General features: G+C 39.4%; 1 protein-coding gene across 1 annotated transcript in view; it reads right to left on the bottom strand.

Moving 5' to 3' along the window:
* Positions 1–21511, bottom strand: part of HDAC9 (histone deacetylase 9) — a 659352-nt gene that overhangs the window by 224502 nt on the left and 413339 nt on the right. Inside the window, exons 12-14 of the mRNA XM_045006744.1 lie at positions 15191–15313; positions 12131–12341; positions 11492–11709 (exon numbers count right to left, since the gene is read on the bottom strand). Coding sequence (XP_044862679.1) covers positions 11492–11709; positions 12131–12341; positions 15191–15313 — 552 coding nt within the window. The remainder of the gene's footprint in view (positions 1–11491; positions 11710–12130; positions 12342–15190; positions 15314–21511) is intronic.

Consider the following 21511-nt stretch of genomic DNA (forward strand, 5'->3'; position numbering starts at 1 on the left):
TAACGTAATTAATGATACACAAAAATATAAAGAGGGTTTTTTCCAAATCTCCACACTCATTTTGCATGTACAGCTTGTAAATACTGAAAGGCTGAAAAACAGGGTTTCTGTGATATTCAAAATTTCAGCAGCTTAAATGTTAATATATTTTTCCTATCTATCTAATTTAGTCTGCACCTGTGGAACTAAATTTTGTGGTAAACATTTCCCCATTTATCTTCTGCATACCACAGAAACTTCTGCTTTTGTTAGATTCTGTGCTTTGCTGGGTTTCCCTCTTTCCTGTCATTGATGGAGCTATGCCAGTTTACACCAGTGAAGGCTCTAGGGCCTTTATTTTAAGTGGCAGTTAATATTTTAACAAAAAGATCTGCTAAAAGCTATCAGTATTGAAACATGTTTATTGATGATAGAAAGAAAAGAGATCATGATTTACTAGAACTCAAATAAGTAGCCACATTGAAGCTGCCCTAATAATGAAAAGGTTTTTTTATGTAGTGGCAAAAAATAATTTCCAATTTGCAAAATGTGACACAGGCTAAATCTTGTGGGAATCCTGGTACAGAACCCCAAAGTGAAGTGTCTATTAGAAGGGAAGAGGAGGTGGTACAAGGAGGTGTCTACCAGGACACAGACAGTTAATGAATTTCAAACAGTGAATAGCATTGATAAGGATATGCACTTTGGCCCAGATCCACAAAGGAACTTAGGCACCGAAACCCCAGACTTAGATGCCTAAGTCCCAGTTTGAGGAACCCTTGTGATCCTCAAAAGGCTGTTTAACCCTAAATGTTCACTGTAAGAGTTCCCTTGGTGTCTCTGTTTCTGCCTCTGAGTATGCACACTGCTACCCCACTCTAAGCATCTGCCTATCTCCTGCCTAAGCATCTGCTCAGAGACTGCCTACTGGAAAAGGTCCCATTGAAAACTGGTGGATAGGAAGTGGGGGATTCCCATTCAGTAACTTTCAATCCAGTGGTTAAGAGCACTCACCTGGGATGTGGGCACCCCAGGTTTAGTTCCTCCCTCTGCCTGCTGGGGAAAATAATTTGAATAGGGATCTCCCACCTCTCATGTGAATACTCCAACCACTAAGCTATGGAATATTCTGATGTGGGGTCTCCCTCAGTCTCTCCTATTCAGGGGTGGCTCCAGGCACCAGCATGCCAAGTGCATGCCTGGGGCGGCAAGCCATGGGGGGGCGCTCTGCCGGTCGCCGCGAGGGCAGCAGGCAGGTTGCCTTCGGCGGCTTGCTTGCAGGAGGTCCCCGGTCCCGCGGCTTCGGCGGACCTCCAGCAGGCGTCCGCGGGACTGGGGACCTCCCGCAGGCGTGCCGCCAAAGGCAGCCTGCCTGCCGTGCTTGGGGCAGCAAAATACCTAGAGACGCCCCTGCTCCTATTGAAGCTGTTCCGCTGTGTATAAATAAGGGGTCATTGGAGCAGGGGGACTTGACCTCTGGTCTCCCCATTTCCAGGCTACAGAGTCTCTCTCTGGCTCAATCACGCTAATTAATTATCCACAGTGGAACAGCTTCAACAGGAGAGACTGAAGGGGCCCCACCATCAGACTCTCTCATAGTTTAGTGGTTAGGGCACTCACCTGAACAGGGAGACTCCTCTTCAAACCCTTTCTCTCCCTCTTGTAGAGGATGAAAATTGAACCTGGGTCTCCCACATCCCAGGTGAGTGTTCTAACCACTGGGCTAAAATTTTTAAGGTGGACACCGGAACCACCAGCCCCATCACCTCCTCCAGCCATTTTGTGTGGAGTGAAGCTGGCCACTAACTCTTTCTGACAAGAAATAACTTGGTCGTCTAAGCCACCTGGCTCCAAAATGGGGGGAGGGTTCCTGGCTGTGGATCACAAGCAGAGATAGGTGCCTCCCAGCAGCTCAGACTTAGGTATCTATCTCTATGAGAGGGTCCCACTGGCTAGCTTAGGTGGCTCCTTGCCTAGCATGCTGGCTTTTGTGGAGAGCATTCTTAGGCACCTTTCTCTCCCCATTCATTGTATAGGGAGCCTAAGCACTTAACTCAAGCTTTGTGGATTGCTTTGTTGTTGCTGCAGTTTTCTAGGTTCTGGAAAGCTAGCCCTCGCAATGCTCACCATCACAATGCCTAAGTGTCTTTGTGGATCCGGGCCTTCCTATTTGTGCAGCTCACATGGAACTCCCTGTTGAAATTATAGTAAATCCTCTCCGCAGCAATCACAGAGCACAGGTATCAGTGAAAACACTGCCAGCCATCTGCTTGCTTAAATGTCTGCTGCAGTGTAAGAGGACTTGCTGATGCAGGAAGGTGTGTTTTGCACTTCCTTGTGGAAAGTGGTCCAGTAACTGCACCTCTAACTTGCTGGAAAAGGTGCAACTGGGCCTGAACCTGCAAGTGCCTAATCACAGGAATAGTCATTATTCATGTGAGCATATTGATGTGAAGTGAATAAGAGTTTACAGGATCAAGCCCAAGATTTATGGATAGAGAATTCTTCTGTGGTAGCAGAGTCATGTCTTTGGGGACAAATGTAGAATATTTTCAGATCTGCACTGGCTTGAATAGAGGTTGGCAGAAAATTTTCAGTGAAGAGTCCCTCTACTCTGGAACTTATTCTCCTTTTGGTGCAGCAGAGCCCAGAATGATATTTATTTTCCAAAGGTTTTTGGTTTTTTCCTCATAGGGAAGGCTTAATGCAATATGACTGGATTGGGAAGAGGAGATTTATGGTAGTTTGAGATATTTATCCAATAGCATTTTGTATAATGTTTAAAAACTTAAGAAATAATGTGCAGGTGCCTAAAATTTGGGAGTACTGTTTTTTATAAATGCAAAACATCCCTTTTAGGCTGTTGTCCACCTCCAGAATCATGGGTTGGTGTGAAAGAGAAGGATTTATGATGGTCACTGATTGAGGCAAGGGCAGAATTAACACCTACTTTCACCCATGTAGACATAGGATTTATGAGCAAAGTGCTGGAGGCCATAAAACCATCTTCTATCCTATTCCTAGATCATCTACAACACATCAGTCAGATTGTTTCTCATAAACATTAGGAAGCACTGAGGAGATGTAATTGAAACAAAGAGCTACACCTGATTAGGCACTAATCATTAGCACTAACTAGGGCCTGCAGCAGCAAAAAAATAATAATAATTTAAAAAAGTTACTTTACCATTGTTGATCCTGAACAAATTGTGTGTGTTATAGGGATAACTTGGGTTCTATTCATTCTCCCACAGTAGGGCAAGATTACCCAGGCAATTGAAGGTGCTGACCCTACAAGCAGGTGCATGCACCCGCTTGTGCAGCTGCATTTGCAGGATCAGTGTTTACATCTAATAGTACATCTATTAAAGAAAAATATGTCCATGATGCAAGTCTTCAGGCATGAGAGAGAACCCTTTCGGGTACTGGTACTGAAGGCCGCAGCAGCCCACTTAGAAATTCTCTCTGTTATGTTCTAGTATTCATCAATCACTTCAAATGCATCTTCAGTGCTGCAGGTGGCATCGTTATAAGCAGAGGAATCCCTGCTAGCGCAACTAACGCCAACTGACTCCTTATAGAGAAGAATCTGAAAAATTTCTCAGATCATACCAGTAAATCTCTTCCAGTTATTTCTCAGGGGCTAATGCTGCCCAAGAAGGCAGTGGAGCTAACTACATGTATTCACAATAGTAGACTATTCTCTGTCTTTTTGTTGAACATCTGTTGGTGATCCCGCAGCAAAATAAAATTAAAAAGAGTCTGGCTGCTGGCTGACTAGCAAGCAAACACAAGCTAAAACATCTGTGTGACAGATAATCATATACAGCTAGCGTGAGTCACTGATGCTGATCCATCTGTAAAACATTCCATATGCCAGTTGTTTGACATCAGGTGGGTTACTCGGGAGGAGAATCCAAGAGAGACTGAGAGCTAGTCCACAGCACAGTTAGGGAACATATTTCATTTCCTTATTGCTCTCCTTTCTTCTGTGCTTTCTCACTTTTATGTGGGCTTGTTCGCATTCATGCTACTGTATGGCACTGTTCCTGAAAGCTGACGAGGGCTACTGATGCAACCCCATTATGGAATGTGCTCAAATGCATTTTTGGATGAGTAGAGCGATGCAAGCACCTATAGGAGGAGTATTTTATTCTTAGACTACATTTAGTGGTAGCATGCATTTAAATCTGCAATATTGCTGTGTTAGGGCCTGATCCTGAATTACTGAAGTGAATTGGATATTTGCTAAAGACTTCACTGGGATCAAGGCCTTTGGAAGTAATACATTTGTGCCTTGTTTCATAGATCTCAAAGTGCTTTACCAGGTGGGTATACATTGTTTTCCCTATTTCTGGAGAAATAAAAATAAGGCAATAACTTTCCCAAGACCACATGGCAGATTAGAAGATGGAACCTTGAGTTTTCTTGAGTCCTAGCCACGTTCAGTCAACTAGTCTACAGCTACTTCTCCCTCCCTCCTTGAACTTTCATTTTATTAATGTGGTTTAAAAGATAGCTTGGCACTATCATATTATATTGACAAATATACCTGATACCGCAAGGCTCTTCTAGTCACATATTTTCATCATTAATGATCTGGATGATGGGATGGATTGCAACCTCAGCAAGTTTGCAGATGACACTAAGCTGGGAGGAGAGGTAGATACGCTAGAGGGTAAGGATAGGGTCCAGAGTGACCTAGACAAATTGGAGGATTGGTCCAAAAGAAATCTGATGAGGTTCAACATGGACAAGTGCAGAGTCCTGCACTTAGGACGAAAGAATCCCATGCACTGCTACAGGCTGGGGACCATCTGGCTAAGCGGCAGTTCTGCAGAAAAGGACCTGGGGATCATCAGTGGACGAGCAGATGGATATGAGTCAAAACTGTGCCCTTGTTGCCGAGAAGGAGTTTGTTACAGGAGTGGGTGGGTGAGATTCTGTGGCCTGCATTGTGCAGAAGGTCAGACTAGATGATCATAATGGTCCCTTCTGACCTTAAAGTCTATGGGGAAAAAAAAGGCTAATGGCATATTGGGCTGCATTAGTAGGAGCGTTGCCAGCAGACTGAAGGAAGTGATTATTCCCCTCCATTTGGCACTGATGAGGCCACATCTGGAGTATTGCATCTAGTTTTGGGGCCACCACTATAGAAAGGATGTGGACAAATTGGAGAGTCCAGCGGAGGGCAACGATAATGATTAGGGGGCTGTGGCACATGACTTACGAGGAGACGCTGAGGGAACTGGGCTTATTTAGTCTGCAGAAGAGAAGAGTGAGGGGGGGATTTGATAGCAGCCTTCAACTACCTGAAGGGAGGTTCCAAAGAGGATGGAGCTCGGCAGTTCTCAGTGGTGGCAGATGATAGAAGTAGTAGCAGTGGTCTCAAACTGCAGTGGGGGAGGTCTATGTTGGATATTAGGAAAAATTATTTCACTAAGAGGGTGGTGAAACACTGAAATGGGTTACCTACGGAGGTGGTGGAATCTCCAACCTTAGAGGTTTTTAAGGCCCGCCTTGACAAAGCCCTGGCTGGGATGATTTAGTTGGGGTTGATCCTGCTTTGAGCAAGGGGTTGGACTAGATGGCCTCCTGAGGTATCTTCCAACCCTAATCTTCTATGATTCAATGATACGTTGAAAACATCAGTTTACACTTTACTTCCTGATATTACTACTTCAACTTGTCTGATCATTTTGTTTCTGAATCTATAGTTAAATACATAGATTTGGATACTGAGAATGAATATGATGTTTGCTAGCATGAATATTTAGTAATAGTTTTGGAAAGAGGAGTCCTTAATTTGAGCTCTGAGACTATACTTTAAAATAATGATAAAGCCATGTTTCAGTTAACGTTCTAAATTAGAATTGTACAAATTGGCCTTCTCCAAAGCAACATGCATACATTTTAGAGTTATTCAAATTGAGACAGCAGCTTAGAGAATGACCTCAAGCTTCTGTAACCCATATTATTTCATTTTTTTGTTTTAAGGAAATTAAGCTGTAAGGAATATGCATAAGCATTGTATAATTACAAGAGTCCAACCAGAAAAGACATTAAAAGACAATTGTGGCTGCTTAGCTGCACAGGAAAATGGGGAGAGTGCATAAATAATCTGGCCATTGAACATAGGCCTTTTATAGCTCTTTCCATGGCATGCGTGTATCCTTTACAATGAATAAGCTGTTGTAAAATCCATAATTTCCTGATACTATTTAAATGAAATGTCTCTACAAACATACGAGGTACAAGGCGCCGAGCGTGAACCTGCAGCAATAGCCATGTACATTTATTTCCATCAGAACTTGATCACCTTATTTATGAATCAAGCAAACATTGGAAGAGGAGGGAAAAACAATTTTCCATAAGCATATACGTTTTCTGAATCAACGTATCCAGGCACTTAGCGAGCTATGCTTGTAAGCAGCTATGCTTGTATAACCAGTATGTTTGAAGACAGAAATTTTGTATTGAGCATGTACAATAGAAACTAAAGAGTCAGCTGTTCATTCAAAATTATTTTCCAAAGTAAGCATTGGTGCTAGTTCTCAATAAATAATCTGTCTATGGCAACGCATTATTCATTTATTGTTGCTATAGCCGTGTCCAAAAAAGCGTGATTAGAATTTTTAAAACAGGAAGTGTGTTTGTGGGGTTCCCTCCTCCACCCCTTGCTGGACCTGGTGATTACACATAAGGATATGATGGAGAGCCAGATCCTGAGCTGGAGTGAGCTCACTGGAGGTATGCCAATTTACAACAGCAGAAGATCTGGCCCAGACACAGTTTTAGCATTTTGCTGAACAGCTATTCATTTATTGCTTTAGTTGCCAAGAATCAGTTGACCACATTAAACTGCCTATTGAAAAACTCAGTTTCTTTTGTCAGCAAACTCATGTCAAGAACTAGAAACCTCCAAATTATTTCCCCTCTCTTTATATGCTTTATCTCAGTTATTATCATCATCTAAAGTACTCGCATTTCATTTCCCCATGTATTTTTCTTTTCTCACAGTCATGCCTAACCATTGTTTTCTCATCCAAGAAAAAGACTTTATGAACAGATTAACAGCCTGGAGTGAAAACTGAAGGTCAAGCCCTCCTTCTTTTATCTTTAAGTTATGAAAACAGCATTGGGAATGATAATGTATATTGCAAACTATCCCATAACTTGACTATTTAATTTCCCTCTCCAATACAAAGTTTCATCATTACAAAGTAATATTGAACACGTAGTACAATACAAATATGTTATGTAACAACAATATGGGGAAGTGCTCCTATACTGATGGGGTAAAGTCCTTGTCACATCAAAATCATTGGGAGTTTTTGCCATCAGCTTCACTAGGGCCAGGATTTAACCCACAGTCTGCACTGATGTAAACCACTTCTAAAGGAACAGAGCATGCTCATTTAATCCCCTCACTGCTTTAATTTCTGAGGTTTTCCTAAATTCAGACATCTGCCAATGGCCTTGTGTTTATATTAATTATGCAGAAATCACATCTTTTAAGTAGTAAGGTCAAGGTTCTTTAGATACTCAAACAACATAAGGAGCCAAACAGTAAGATTTTTGTTGCAGTGTCAGTTTTCTGGGACCTGCTACAATAAGTTTAACTGGGTTCCTAGACACGCTATTCCTTTTATTGGGTAAAATGAAGTTCTAAAATGCTGATCAAAGGACTCCACAAGGAAACAAGCTGTCATTTGGACAGAAGTGTATTAAATCTGACAACAGCAAAGCCTATCTTCCAAAAGAAAAGCCCAGTTCAGGTTTCCACACATTTGATTTTTCAAAAGCAAGGGCAAGGCTTTCCACCTACTTCTGGATGGGATGTCAAAATTTGCATTTCAGCTAGAATATTTTGAGAAGGTCAGTGTACTAGATCCCATAGGTATAAATGTCAAACACCAGTGAGGAGGTATACTATTTCCCACATCAAAAACCTGCCATCTGACAATTGACCAGAAGTAGTCCACAGGGGAATCTTCTCTTTGTTACTAAGGATAGAAGCACACTTCTTGGCTCAATGATTTGTTTCTTTTTAGAATGGAAATGATCCAGGGAAATCTTTACCTCTGGCTTGTTAGGTTTTGTTTTTTATCACTCTAATCACAGCCTTGGCTTGTGGCTGAAACTATATTCCTCTTACAAAGAAAAGGAACCATATTTTATGCCTGTACTTTTGCAAACTATAATGCTTTACAAATCATGCGTTTAGCTGTATAGCCGCTGTTTTTCCCTTGTCACTGCTATAGCTCGATTTTCCCAATTGCCATAAAAAGAGATTCCATGACTTTCAGGGGTTTATATCATTCCATAAAAAATTATTCCAAGCCGAAACGTCAAATATAGCATTTCCATTTGCGTTATTTAAAAAAACGTTGATTTCAAGTTTTAAAAATAAATGTCATGAAATACCAGTAATTTCCAGAAGGGCAGAGTAACAAGACGCAGGGGAAAGGGATAGTATCTTGTCCTGAGCTCACGACAACTGAGTGTTATTTTAAGTTTGAGCATCTTGCCATCTTAAAAATTGCTTTTCTGGCTTTCCCAGTTACAACTGCTAAGAAAATGCTTCAGAATATCTGATTTATTAAATAAAGCACCTTTTCATAAACAAAATTTAGGCAATAGAATGATAGATTTTTGCACATTTCACTTTACTGCCTTCTTACAGAAATGCAAAAGGATCAGTGGAAAAACATTAGATGCACATATATGCTTAGGACATGGAAAGAAGCTGCACTGTATTGTTTAAGAACCAAATAATTCAGCTTTGCAGCCATTTTTATTTTGCTTTAAATAGCCCCACAAACTAAAGTCATTAGTAGGGTATCATGAACAGAGAACTTTAACTTCAAGTAGGGAAAACTTTTAGCTTATCAACCCTATCCTAGACATTTGATTAATGCCTTTACAAACGTTTTAATCCAAAACAAGCTGACTACCTGGAGATGAAAAGACAGTTCTGAATTATTTCTTTTTAGCAAAATGTTAAGAGTGAACACAGTATACTCTGTGGTGAATAATTTCATAGTTCAAGTAAATATCCAAAGCTTATTGTAAGTTGTAAGTGAAGGGTTGTTCAATCTCAAGCAATCATTTAATAACACAATTGTATGTTTCCCTCTCATTCATATAACATTTTAAGTTACCACAGTACTCAGGATGATCACCCGCCTTCTGAATTGTTCAGTCATCACTCTCTTCTATAGCCTCACGGTGGCTGTCCTTTAAATTTCATTTATTTATACACATTCTTCCTTTAGCTACATAAAGATCACCTCTTACTTTGTGTAGGTTTGCAGAGGACAGCTACATAACTAGAACAAGAGCATTTTTCAGAAATCTCTCTAAGATGTACTGTTAAAAGAATGACCCAGAAATCATGGCCATAATCTCGTGAGCAGAAGGCCAGTAAAAATGAGTGTGACAAAGAATTTCCAAGTGATATTGGCCACTGAATACTATAGTCCTTGCTAATTTCTACCATAGATGTAAATCAGTGGTTAGACGGTGCTGAACATGGCACAGTTAAGGCCAAATCTTTACCCACAATAAATAAGAGCAATATTTCAGAAGCATTTATTCTCCAATGCCAATGAGTAATTAACTAATTAAGTCTATGTGTCTCAAGACATGATTAGTCCCCCAAATTTTGGTTTCTTTTCTTAAAATTGCATTTTAACCAAGAAAAACAACTTCACCACAGACTAAATACAGCCTTTACAGACCAGTTCCTATTGGGTAAAACATATGCATGGGTAAAATTAAAAGATTAGTAACTATTACTTCAGTATCATTCCATTCGGATGTTGTTTGATTCAAGTTTCATTAGATATATTTAGCATAGATGCACTTAAAGCTCACATTATTTATCCCTAAAAGCTACAGACAGTCTTACAATAGAATCACAGGTTTATCTTTCATACAAATATAGATCTGATTCTTCATTTTGTGAAAAAAAACATGATCATTGTTTGCTGTGGATACCCTTAAACAATACAAAGACTCAGTCCTTTACCCGGTAATAAAAAGTTCTCTTTTCTTTGGACAATTGAGGGCAGGTGAAATATTTTCAAACCCTGGAGGCTACAAGATGTACATATGCCATCTTGATTAAACATATGGAATGCATACTCAAAGAAAAGCCAACTGGAGTCCTAGTTGAGTAATCAAAACACCCTAGCTGAGAGGGGTTAACATGCAAGGATCAGCTCTGAACTTTGAAGTTTTCTGGTCTTCATTTTTCCTAATTAAGACAAGATTTAATAACCAAACCACTGTACAAACTATGTACTTAAACTCTGGGTTTGTTTCTAATTTTGTTGGGAATTCCTAACAGATTCCAAGGAATCAGCACCCCATGAGAGAAGTTCACCAGTGAGATGGGTCGATCCTTTCTCCGATGTACAAGGGCAACATGCCTGCTTTTCATCTTATTTTCTCCCATATGCCTGGCTCTCATATATACCCATCAAATAATTCTCTGACAAGATAGAAAAAGGGAAGATGCATGGATTCATATGTGCCAAAATTATTCAAAGCAGGCCGGTGAACACATATTTAACTTCAACTTGAATATGAGTATAGTACAATCAGTAAGATGGAAGAGTGTGCACTAAAAAGGTTCTCTTGGGATTAGATCATTTAATTACTCACATATCTCAGTATTGGAGTGTGGCATTGTTCGTGGCTACAACTTATCTTTTGATGAAGTGCTGGCTATCTCTTTTATAAAACTATATGGTCTCTGCTATGAATATAGCTAGATTCTAACACCCTTTGTTCATTCATCTCCAAGTAGTCCTATTGATTTCTTACAGAATAAGGTATTACTTTACATAAGAAACAGTGGTAGATTTGGGCCCCAAACATATTAGTAGCAATAGTTGGTTCTCCTCTGACATCTTTTAATCTTTTATCCTGACATGCAGGCAATGAACTTTTTGTTACTTTTCAATTTTATATGGAAAGCAGTGTCTTGATAGAAGGTTATAAAAATTTTGCTTTAGCTGATCAGTGAAGCCTCTAGATGGAAAAGGAGGCTGATTTTGAAGAACTACCAATGTATTGCTCACCATTAATCAAGTAAGCTTAAAATATGAATCACAGGTAGCAACACAGAATTGCCTCCCAACAGTGAAATGGGAAATGAAATAAGTCATAACCTTTTGAGGAATCATTTATCAGTACAACAGGAAACTGATTTAAAATGGTAATTTAAAACTTAGAGAGAATCTGGTTGCTGTTTCATTTAATAATATTTTTCCTGATGCCGATGCCCAGAGAACCAACTTTGGACAATCTTTAGGAACGATAGAAAATGGATGTCTAGTCTAACATTAACACTCACCCCACCCCTGACATGCCTATGCATAATGTGCACATGTAGCAGGGACTTGCATGCTGCTCAAGTACAGCACTGTACCAGATATCCACACTATCTTGTTAGTTTTTCATTCTCTGCGTGTATTGGAAAGGCTTTAGTTTGGGAGCTCACTTTGTTCATGTGAATCTGTTGCTGGTACTGTTTCTGCTTCTCCAGGAACTGCTGGTGCTGCTGCTGAATGACCAGCTGGGCCAAGGTGCTCTGAGGCAGAGGAGCTGACTGGGTTCGATTCAGGGGCCTATGACGAGGCAACTTGTGGGCAACTCTGATGCCTGGTGAGACTCTCTCCTTTGTTGCTAATGGAGACTGTGGATGGAGAGGAACCCCTCCTGCAAAAAAATGACATTTCAATCATCAAATCTGAGGATCAGTAAAACTAAGAAACCATAAAAAAGTCAGGGAGAGCTTCAGTGTAGCCAGCATACTGAAGAACTTTGCAGCAATATCAATAAACTAATACTCCTAGCACATGCCCAGCAACAACAGGAAGTTTGACAGCGCCAAGAGAAAGCTACTATGTTTTCTGTGATCATTTTACCCTTGGAGGCAGGAGCAAGAGATTGGAGCAGATCTCACTAGAAGCAGGGAAAAAAATCAAACACCACACTGCTTCCCACCAACCCCCAATGGCTGAGCACTGTAGCATTCATGTATTGCATTTCATTTTAAAATGAAGTCGCTCTCGTGTAAAACTCTAGGTTAAAAAAAAAAACCTCTAAGGGACACTCCAGTGAAGCCTTTGATAATTACCAGTCACAAGAAGCTTTTGCTGTCTCATTTGCTCCTTCAGTAACAAATGTTGCAGGAGAGCCTGATGGCTACTGTTAGGTTTTCCCTCTAGAGCAATATGAGGCTGAGCTGAAGAGGGAGGCATGTTTCCCCCATACAGTCCAGGAAGAGCCACTCCCTGCCTCAGTGTCTGGGTCTCACACTTCTGTTTTTCTTTGAGTGAAGATGAAGCCTGTGTCAAGACACAACAGAAACGTTAGCTGCTTTTCAAAGGGTACGTCTTCACTACCGGCCGGATCAGCGGGTAGCAATCGATTTCTCGGGGATCGATATATCACGTCTCATCTAGACGCGATATATCGATCCCCGAACGCGATCCTGTCGACTCTGGAACTCCACCAATGCGAACGGCGGTAGCGGAGTCAACATGGGGAGCCGCGGACGTCGATCCCGTGCTGTGAGGACGGTAAGTAATTCGATCTAAGGTACTTTGACTTCAGCTACACTATTCACGTAGCGGAAGTTGCGTATCTTAGATCGATCCCCCCCCAGTGTAGACCTGCCCAAAGACTTGGTCCCTTAGGTCTCCACATAATTAGCTCGGCTTTTTATACTGTAATTTAAAAGAAAATCCCCACCTTACTCTTTGTCTATTGACTGAAAATGGAGACCATGACAGTTATTTTAACACAGTGGCATCAATGCACAGGGAACCTGAAATAAAGAGGTTGTTCTTGAAGGGCAAGATTGTGACCTTTCCTTACAATGGTGTGTAGGGAAGTGTGGCCCTTCCTAGTCCCCTGCATAACTCACTCAAATCAACACTTTCTGTACAGGGGGAAGGAAGGGAACAGGTGCCTTGAATTCAGTGGGAAGCAGGTGAGCTTTGGCTTTTCACACATCCTTGTCTCACACAATAGATCAATCAGCAATACCAAGCCAAAGTGAGATGGAACATTAACTACAGCTGGTATAGAGCTGGTGAATGTTACTTCCCCCTGAAGCAATTCCTTCTCTGGCCTACTCCTGGGTAAGCACAATTATACACTGCCTCCTTATGCATGGTGGATTGTAAAGTAACAATCTGGTGTACAGGAGTCAATGGGAGCTGCTGGGCATTTAGCACTTGAAAGCCCCCTGATTCAATTGCCTAAATACAGACTATAGGACCTAAATTTAGGCATCCATTTTAGAAAATCTTGACCAATCATATCTGTGTTCCAGCTAATGGATGCCTACATTTTCACTGAAAAATATAAACTAGATTTTTAAAAAGGGCTGATAAAAAGTAATAAATAGCAATAATAAATATCTAATTGAGTCTTCCCAGGTTGTACATGGTTGCCATTCAGTTTGTAATAGTAAAAAAAGTCTATTCCCCGATTATCTGAATTCCAGATGTTCTAGTCAGGCAAACCCTAACTTTTTTCATTAAGTTTTGCATACATACTTTTTACTTCACACTCTGCCACTGCCATTCTCTCCTCAAAAAATACCACGGTGGGCTATATTCAATTTAAATTACACTATCTTATTCTAGCAATTGCATAAACATTACCTTGTAAAAATCAAATACCCTGTTTGTTCAATTTCCAAAAGTAGCATTTAGTGCTAACTGACCTCAATACAAGCTTATATGATGTTTGTGTGTCTGTGTGTGTTTTAAAAAAGCTTTTAATTTCATGTAATAAATTACTTTGATATTACTTACTACTTGTTCTCAATTAGACAAGACATTTTTGCAGAAAGGAAACATTATTTATAAGTAGTGTATTTTGGAATGTTACTCACTGTTACTTATGATCAGTATCTTAACTAGAATCATTTGCTTACAAGTGTCTGATGCAAGATTCCTAGAGAATTTATTTAGAGTTGCAAAATTTTCTTTTGCAAACTTCTCCAGGTATCTGATGTTAGAAAATAGTACCATATTTTCCCTCAGAAATTAACTAGATAACAATATATCAGAGATAAGGACATTATATTGTACTGAAACAAAAAACAGGTATGACATAAAACTAGAACTAGATTCAACATTCAAATTAAGTACTACCTTACTGAAAAACTATAATAAAGTGCATATTTAAAATGAAGCTTGCATATTATAAAGTGACACATACTCATTTATACATCTAGAATTTATGTAAATTCTACCAAATTCATAAGTCATACCACTGTGTCATAAATTAAATCTTAAATTGCAGAGATTTCTTTATAATATTCCATCTTATTGTACAGAGTCATCATAAAACCTATTGTAAATCCTTATTTGCAGTCAAACTGAACTAAGAAGTCCTAGGGTAAAATTTGGGCCCCACTGAACTCAATGGCAAAACTTTAATTTACTTGAACGTGGCCAGGATTTCACCCCTAGAATTTTGTGACTTTTTCTCAACCTGATGTTCTCTTTATGAGTAAACATGAAATGTCATTCATTAATTTAATTTCAACTGTATCTACATAGTCATGCACTTATTTTAACATTTAAATACAAAGAAATTTAAATACAAGGCACTTCTCCAAATATATTATCTCCAACTCAGCCTGAGTCAGTATTAGAATGTCATCTTAAAGACCATTGGCTTTGGAAGGGTATTTCTGGAAGAAATTTTATTGATGATATTAGTCACTGGTACAAAAGTAGTCCAAAAGGTCAAATTATATGACCCACCCAGGTACCTCTCACCACTTCTGTGGCTTCAAGCATTCGTACCTATAATTCAGAAATTGTGTTTGGTACATCTCTGTATGAGCTTTATGTTCACATTTGTTTATTCATTATTATTCTGTGTGATTATTTATTGTTTCAAGTAGTGCCCACAGTGTATAAAGTCCTGTATAACACAAATGAAGTCATGGGTCTTGCCCTGAATTGCTTACACTCCAAAAAGACAAAACAGACACAGAGATGGAGATGGCTTTCTGAGGGGAAAATCTAGAGTATGCTTGTATTGTGAGAGAAAGTAGACCGAAGAGTGAAAAGTTGAAGAGAAGGAGGTGGTGAAAGCAGGGATAAGGGAGGTTGGTCTTAAAATAAAAACCATGATAAAAAAAGGACACCCTTTTAAAGTGACAACTTACACTGAGCTGGGATTGTACCGCTGGAAGTCCCAAGGTAATGTTGGGCAAAGAAGGAGATGTATACAAACTCAACAGGTTCATCGATTCTTCATGAATCACAATATGTTGTTGTGAAACCAAGTGCTGAAACAAGAAAAAAAATCACCTCCAGATCTGTAACACTTATTTCTATTACCCTTCAGAAACAAAAGCCAGTTAGTTATTTATCTTTGTTAGTGTGCCTAAGATGCCAAATATTGGGGAAAAGTACTTCATTTCCTGATATACTGAGTATCCTGAGTACTGGGGCCTACTAATATTTCTCCAGCATAGCTCTGAGATTCTTTTCCTGAAATGGAGACATATATTCACCTGCCTACCATGCCGCCTTGGTTAATCAGTTAAATTCCTATGCCAAACCAAAATGTCAAGGATTCCCTGCTCCATTACCTCTTCTCACACCAACCACACATTCATTGCTATAGGGTCAATGGGAGTTTTGCTTGAGTAAATATTCAGGAAGGATTGCACGATATGTCTTATGGAACATTGATGATTCGTCTCTTAATGTATATAAGGATACATATATAGCTGTACTGGATATCATTTAGCTATGCTGAGGGATATCCTCCTTGCTAGAACTACAGCAGATAACCTATATGAGATTTTCACTAAAATGGAAGAAAAAGTTCTAAAGGAGTATAATTCATATGCTTTGCTGCAAAACTTCACCCACCATAATTCAACATTATTCATTCTGTGTATCTTATCCCCTTGCCACTAAATTACCATTAGGCTACAGTGTTTAATATGGATGGAGATAGTTTGAGTAAAAAGTGATTTAGGAAGCAAATGCCCTTTTAAAAAAAATAATGTTAAAAACATAGCCCCCATTCCTGTTGGGTGCTGAGCTGCCCTGTGAAGTGCTTAGCCTCCTTAACTCCCTCAAGTTTCAACACCTTGCTGGATAGTCCCCATACTTGTTTTGAAACCATATGATATAACAATTTATGAAGAGGACATATAATTTCTGATATGATTTTTTAAACCACCCTGCACAGAGAAACAGGTATTCTGAAAAGATCCCCCATAAGCACCCATTTTAGATTTGGTGGGAAGAAGCAAAAAAAAGGTTACATTATCACATGCTTACTGCAAGAGGAATCTTTTTGAAGCCTCCGCATTCTGCTTTAACGGTCATGTTTTTCAACATGTGGTCTAGTATAGTTGCTTGAATTACATTTTCTGTTTAACTCTTGCTTCCCTCCCAGAACTTTTACACAATAAGAGCTACAAAGGTCTTATTAGGCTTAGGAACTCTGGCATGATATGGTCCCCAAGGGAACAACATCCCTGAAAAAGAATACCCTGTGTAACAGTATGACACAGTGACTGCTTTCTTCCCAAACAAAAAGCATATGGGGCTCCAATAATAGACCACCTCCAAGAGGGATACTGCACACTCGGGCTTTGACTAAAGTAAATATAATAACTTGTCAAGCATGTTGTGGGGAGCAGTAGATTTTCCCCTGGACAAACCTGGGATATCAATTAACTTTGGAAAATACCTTGTGCTAATACAATGCAACTTCAGACTGTCACTGAAAACTGGTGCTGCACAAAAACACAGGATGTTATTCCAAAACATAACCTTCCTCATATAGTTTGTTTGGAAATAAGACCTATCACTGAGACAATAACAGTAGAAGTCTCTATGTGTAATTTTCTCTTGGTATCTTGGGAATGCTAGAAGATAATATATGAAAGAGAGGAGAGATATGGACTATATGGAATGCAAGTGTAAAGAAACTGCTTCATTTGTATATTACATTCATTTCCCATTAAATTGCACTTGCTTGATAACATCCAAATATGTACATGGTTAAAATGAAGTATGTGCAAAATACAAAAGTCTAGTGTGAAATGCTATAAATGTCTTACCAAAAGAGATGCTGTAAACATGTAATCCTCTTTTTAGGACATCATCAGACTTGTACTGGTTGCAGCATCTATGTGGTGCTGCATTTAAAAAATATACATGTTTCCTTTTTGGTTTTATGATACGCCACTGTTAAATTCCAAGGTGTGCATTGAGGAACAAGAGTCAAATGAGCAAATGTAAGGAATAAGTCAAGCAACTAAAAGGTAATGCCTTTTAAAATTGTTAAAAACTGAATCTCTCCTAATCTGTTCCATTAAGCATATGTAATAAGACAGCTGTGTTAAAAAAACCAATTGATTATTAATAACATTGGCACTGAAATTTAACAGCATGAATATGCCTCTACAACATAGTCATTGTCTTTTAATAATCAACTGGTATTTGTTTTACAATAACCCTCTGATTAAGCCCATATTAAGACCCCTATCCTGAAACGAGCTTTATGCTGACTCAGGGGGCCACTTGCATGGAGGCTACTGTGGAATCAGGGCCTGTGTGTGTCTTTGGGCAACTTAAAGTGTTACACTAGTGACAATTTACTAAGGCTTTGTCTACACTGCACAGCTTTTAGCAACATGGCTGTGTCGCCACAGCCGTACCGCTAAAAGTTGTGCAGTGTAGCTGCTGTTTGTTGGCTCTCCTGCTGACAAAAAACATCCACGCTGAATGAGCGGTGTTTGTGCTGTTCATGCTGGCACATGTTGCAGCAAAACTATTGTCTTTTGGGGTGGGGGGTGGAGGCTTTTAACACCTCTGAAAGACAAAAGTTTTGTCATTCAATTGCCAGTGTAGACATAGCCTAAGCTAATGGGGCATAGTCCTTTCCCCCACAGCATTCATTTCTTGAGGCAGAATTCCCAGCTTGCTAGTGTTTTAAAAGAAACAATCTATCAGTCAGGTTCACTTAATTCTTAAAATGTAAGTATAGTAATTAGATGTAGCAGTGTTTGGTTTTACTGTCTAACATCAACTTCTCTTTCCCGCTCTCCCTCTGTCTCTCTCTCACTCACACTCACACTCAGTGGAGGAAAAGGGAATATTTTCTTTTGGCTTTAAATCTTCCAAGTTGCAGACACAGTGTCTGAAGATACCATTGCTTTGAACAGTCAGAATAAGCGGAACTCAGAAGTAAGAACTACTTCTATTATTTTCATTAGTTTTAAAAATTAAGTAGATTCCCTTTTCATGTTTGGATTGAATTTCAATTTTATCATGCTGGCTAGAGACTTAAAAGTTTTGAAGACCTACTAAGTGTGCTCCTCAAAGCTGAGGTTCATAAACGAATATTATGAAAGATGGGTTTAAGAGACATTTGTACCATATGCATTTATTTATGTCCTCCATATAATAAGGCAGTTTAGTTTCTACTATTATCTTCAATATACCAGTCTCCAAAAGTTCTGTACACCAAATATAAGTGGATTCTATATGGGCCTGAATCAACGCCCATTGAGATGAATGGGACTTCATTGGGTTTTGGATCAGGCCCTCTCTGTGCTTAGAGTTAGCACTTACATTTGACTTGGGCCTTATTGAGGCAAGCTGTCCCAATGAAGTCATAGGAAATCCTGGCATGAGGAAGGCAGGCAGGATTTAGCCATGCACAGCATGTCATTTGAAAGTACAGTATATGGTTTGCTCCAACAGACAAATTGTGACCACAGTGAACCCTGAACCATCAGAGGCAAAACCTGGGTCTAATAAAAACAACTTTTATTAATAAGACGCAATTATAAGTTTAACTTTTAAGGCTCATATAATGACAGAAAGTCTTTTAACAGACTGGTTACTGAAATCACTATTGGAGAAATTGATAGCAAGGGATTATCTGCAAGGTTTCTTACTCACAGTGCTCTTCTGTGCTTTCAGAAAATTTAAATAAATGGTTACCACACTGCCTACTGTGGGTTAAGACACTTAAGAGACTGATATTTAAATGATTAAGGCAGAAATGTTTTAAAAGAATCAAAATTTCATTACTGATATTGCTCTAGTCACTAAAGTGTGATCATTTACAGTACTGACTCAGATTTTTACTGGTAAATGATTCTTCTGTCATCACAACCTGTTTTTCCCCAGCAAGAAGTGTTAATTTGCCGCCATGAATACCACGGCCATACGCCCACTCAGATGCTAATACAACACTTACTGCAAATGTCACAATAACTATTAGGAAACAACAGCAGAGTGAGTCATGCAGGGTTACGGCAAAACAAATGGCATTTTGCATGATTTTAGAACACAACCTATTATTAGAAACCTCTGTACTTTGTGTGTCTGACAAAAAATTGATTAGATAAATACCATTTGAGAGCTGGCAGCTAATGTTCAACTACAGAAGAAATATTCAGCTGTTTGGTTACTAATAAACTATCAAATAAAATCAAAATGTACTGATGTTGAGATCTATGGAAAAATGTTTGCACCCACAGGACCACAATATTAACAATCAAGTAACCAGTGAGGTAAAGAAGTCTCTGACTGGAGCCAGAAATGGAAGCCAGTGGTTTCAGCTTCCAAGTGTTCTGCCAAAGAGCTGAGTGAGTGGCTCCAGCACATAGAGCTCAGCTTTTAAAAAAGCTTTTTAGGCTCATTTCAGTGCTAATGATAGTAAAAAACTAATACCACTGTTGCATGGCATAGCAAGGGAAGATGATTTTGCAATGTAGTGTTCTATTAATGCACGGAATATAGTCCTAATGGTCCTAGAGCTGCAGTCTTCCCAAACCGCTCCTGAACAGAGACTGCCCATCACACCAGACTGACCAGATTTGATTGTGGTCAGAGGGGTCTGCTCTTCACTGATGAAGCTGCCGCAAATTGGCTTTGCAAGTTCCGCATCCACTAAGGAGACTACCTGATTGTAACCTGTGTCTGTGGTGGTTTAATGATATGAACAAGTGTTTAGGAGCTAGAATATTCAGAGTACCAAACATCGTAAATAAGCCCAAAGAAGCATCATTATTCCCTTTTGTATTTTGTGGTGTTAGCATTAATGGTAAAGTATTCAAGTAGCTGTAGTATCCAATTCCATATGATTTCCCATCTAATATAGCATTAACACCCTTACTATACCCCTATTTGAAGTTATGCTTCCCAAGGTGAAAATACACTGTTTTAATCCCACTGTACTGACTAGCCTGTGGTCTGAACTGAACTTTTTTATATCTTGCAATACATAATCTGAATTTCTTTACAATCCCATACAGAGGGCTATGAGGCAAAACCACATGTTAGCCATCAATGTAACTATTTTGTTTTCTTTGTGCCACAGAGAGGCTACTAATCAGTGTGCAGAGGTCACCCACCTGCCCTCTGGATCATAGTTCACACACACAATTAATTCATTATGGGGAAGAGTCCCTGCTGGAGGTTGAACTAGCCAATCTAGTTTTTTTGAGGTGAATGTCCTGCCACTGACCTGGAGAAATAGCTCCATTAGCCCAAACTCTGGTAAGTCACATTTCCTCATGCTCTTTTGTTTAATCAGTAGATAATATAAAACAATTAACAGCAAGCTAGGCCATCAAAGTAGTTATGATTCTGGGCATTAGCTGCAGAAGATAGGGTGCAGTACAAATCTTAGCATTGAATGAGATGTCCTTTTACGCGTATAATAAGGAAAAACTGCTTTTGGCTTGTGCATTAGAAATATTGTATGAGGGAGGAAAATAATAAATAATTAATACCTCTATTGTGCCTTCCATCTAAAAACCTCAGAGAGCTTTACGAAAAAAGTAACGAAGCCTCCTCACACCTTTGTTATGTTACAGAATTATTATACAGATTGGGAAAACGAGGCACAGAGAGACTGAGTGACTTGCCCAAGGTCACACATGATGTCTCTGAGTATTGGACTCCTGACTACCAGCCCTATGCTTTAGCCATAAGACCATCCTTCATTTAATAATAACTGATAACTAATAGCTTATTCAGTAATGCAGTGAGACAGGACTTGGCTTACCACAAGTTAGGTTTTCCAAAGGTCTATGGTGTGTGCGTGTGTGTGCGCTGGGAGCTATTTTTTTTTAATCCCTTTAAAGCCAGTTCATTAGAGGCCTGACTCAGCAGACCACTTAAGCACATGCTTAATTTTAAGCACCCAAATCAATCAGAGATCAATTAGACTACTCACATGCTTAAGGTTAACCTGGATTTAAGTGCTTTGCTGAGTAAGGGCCTTGAATACCCTCTGCCTAACTGCACAACACTCAGTGCGAGAGAAAAATGATTAAAATTCAAAATAATTTTAAAAAATGACAAAATAATGTTTATAAATAAAAAATGTCAGGACATTTCTGTCCAATCCCTCAAGCCTTTCCAGGGCTAGAAGTATATGCTAGATGGCCCACTGGGGAAACTAGGAAACTCTACTATTCTATAGCATTGAGCTCCTGTTT

Source organism: Mauremys mutica, chromosome 2 (assembly GCF_020497125.1).
Source record: "Mauremys mutica isolate MM-2020 ecotype Southern chromosome 2, ASM2049712v1, whole genome shotgun sequence".
NCBI classification, from domain to species: Eukaryota; Metazoa; Chordata; order Testudines; family Geoemydidae; genus Mauremys; species Mauremys mutica.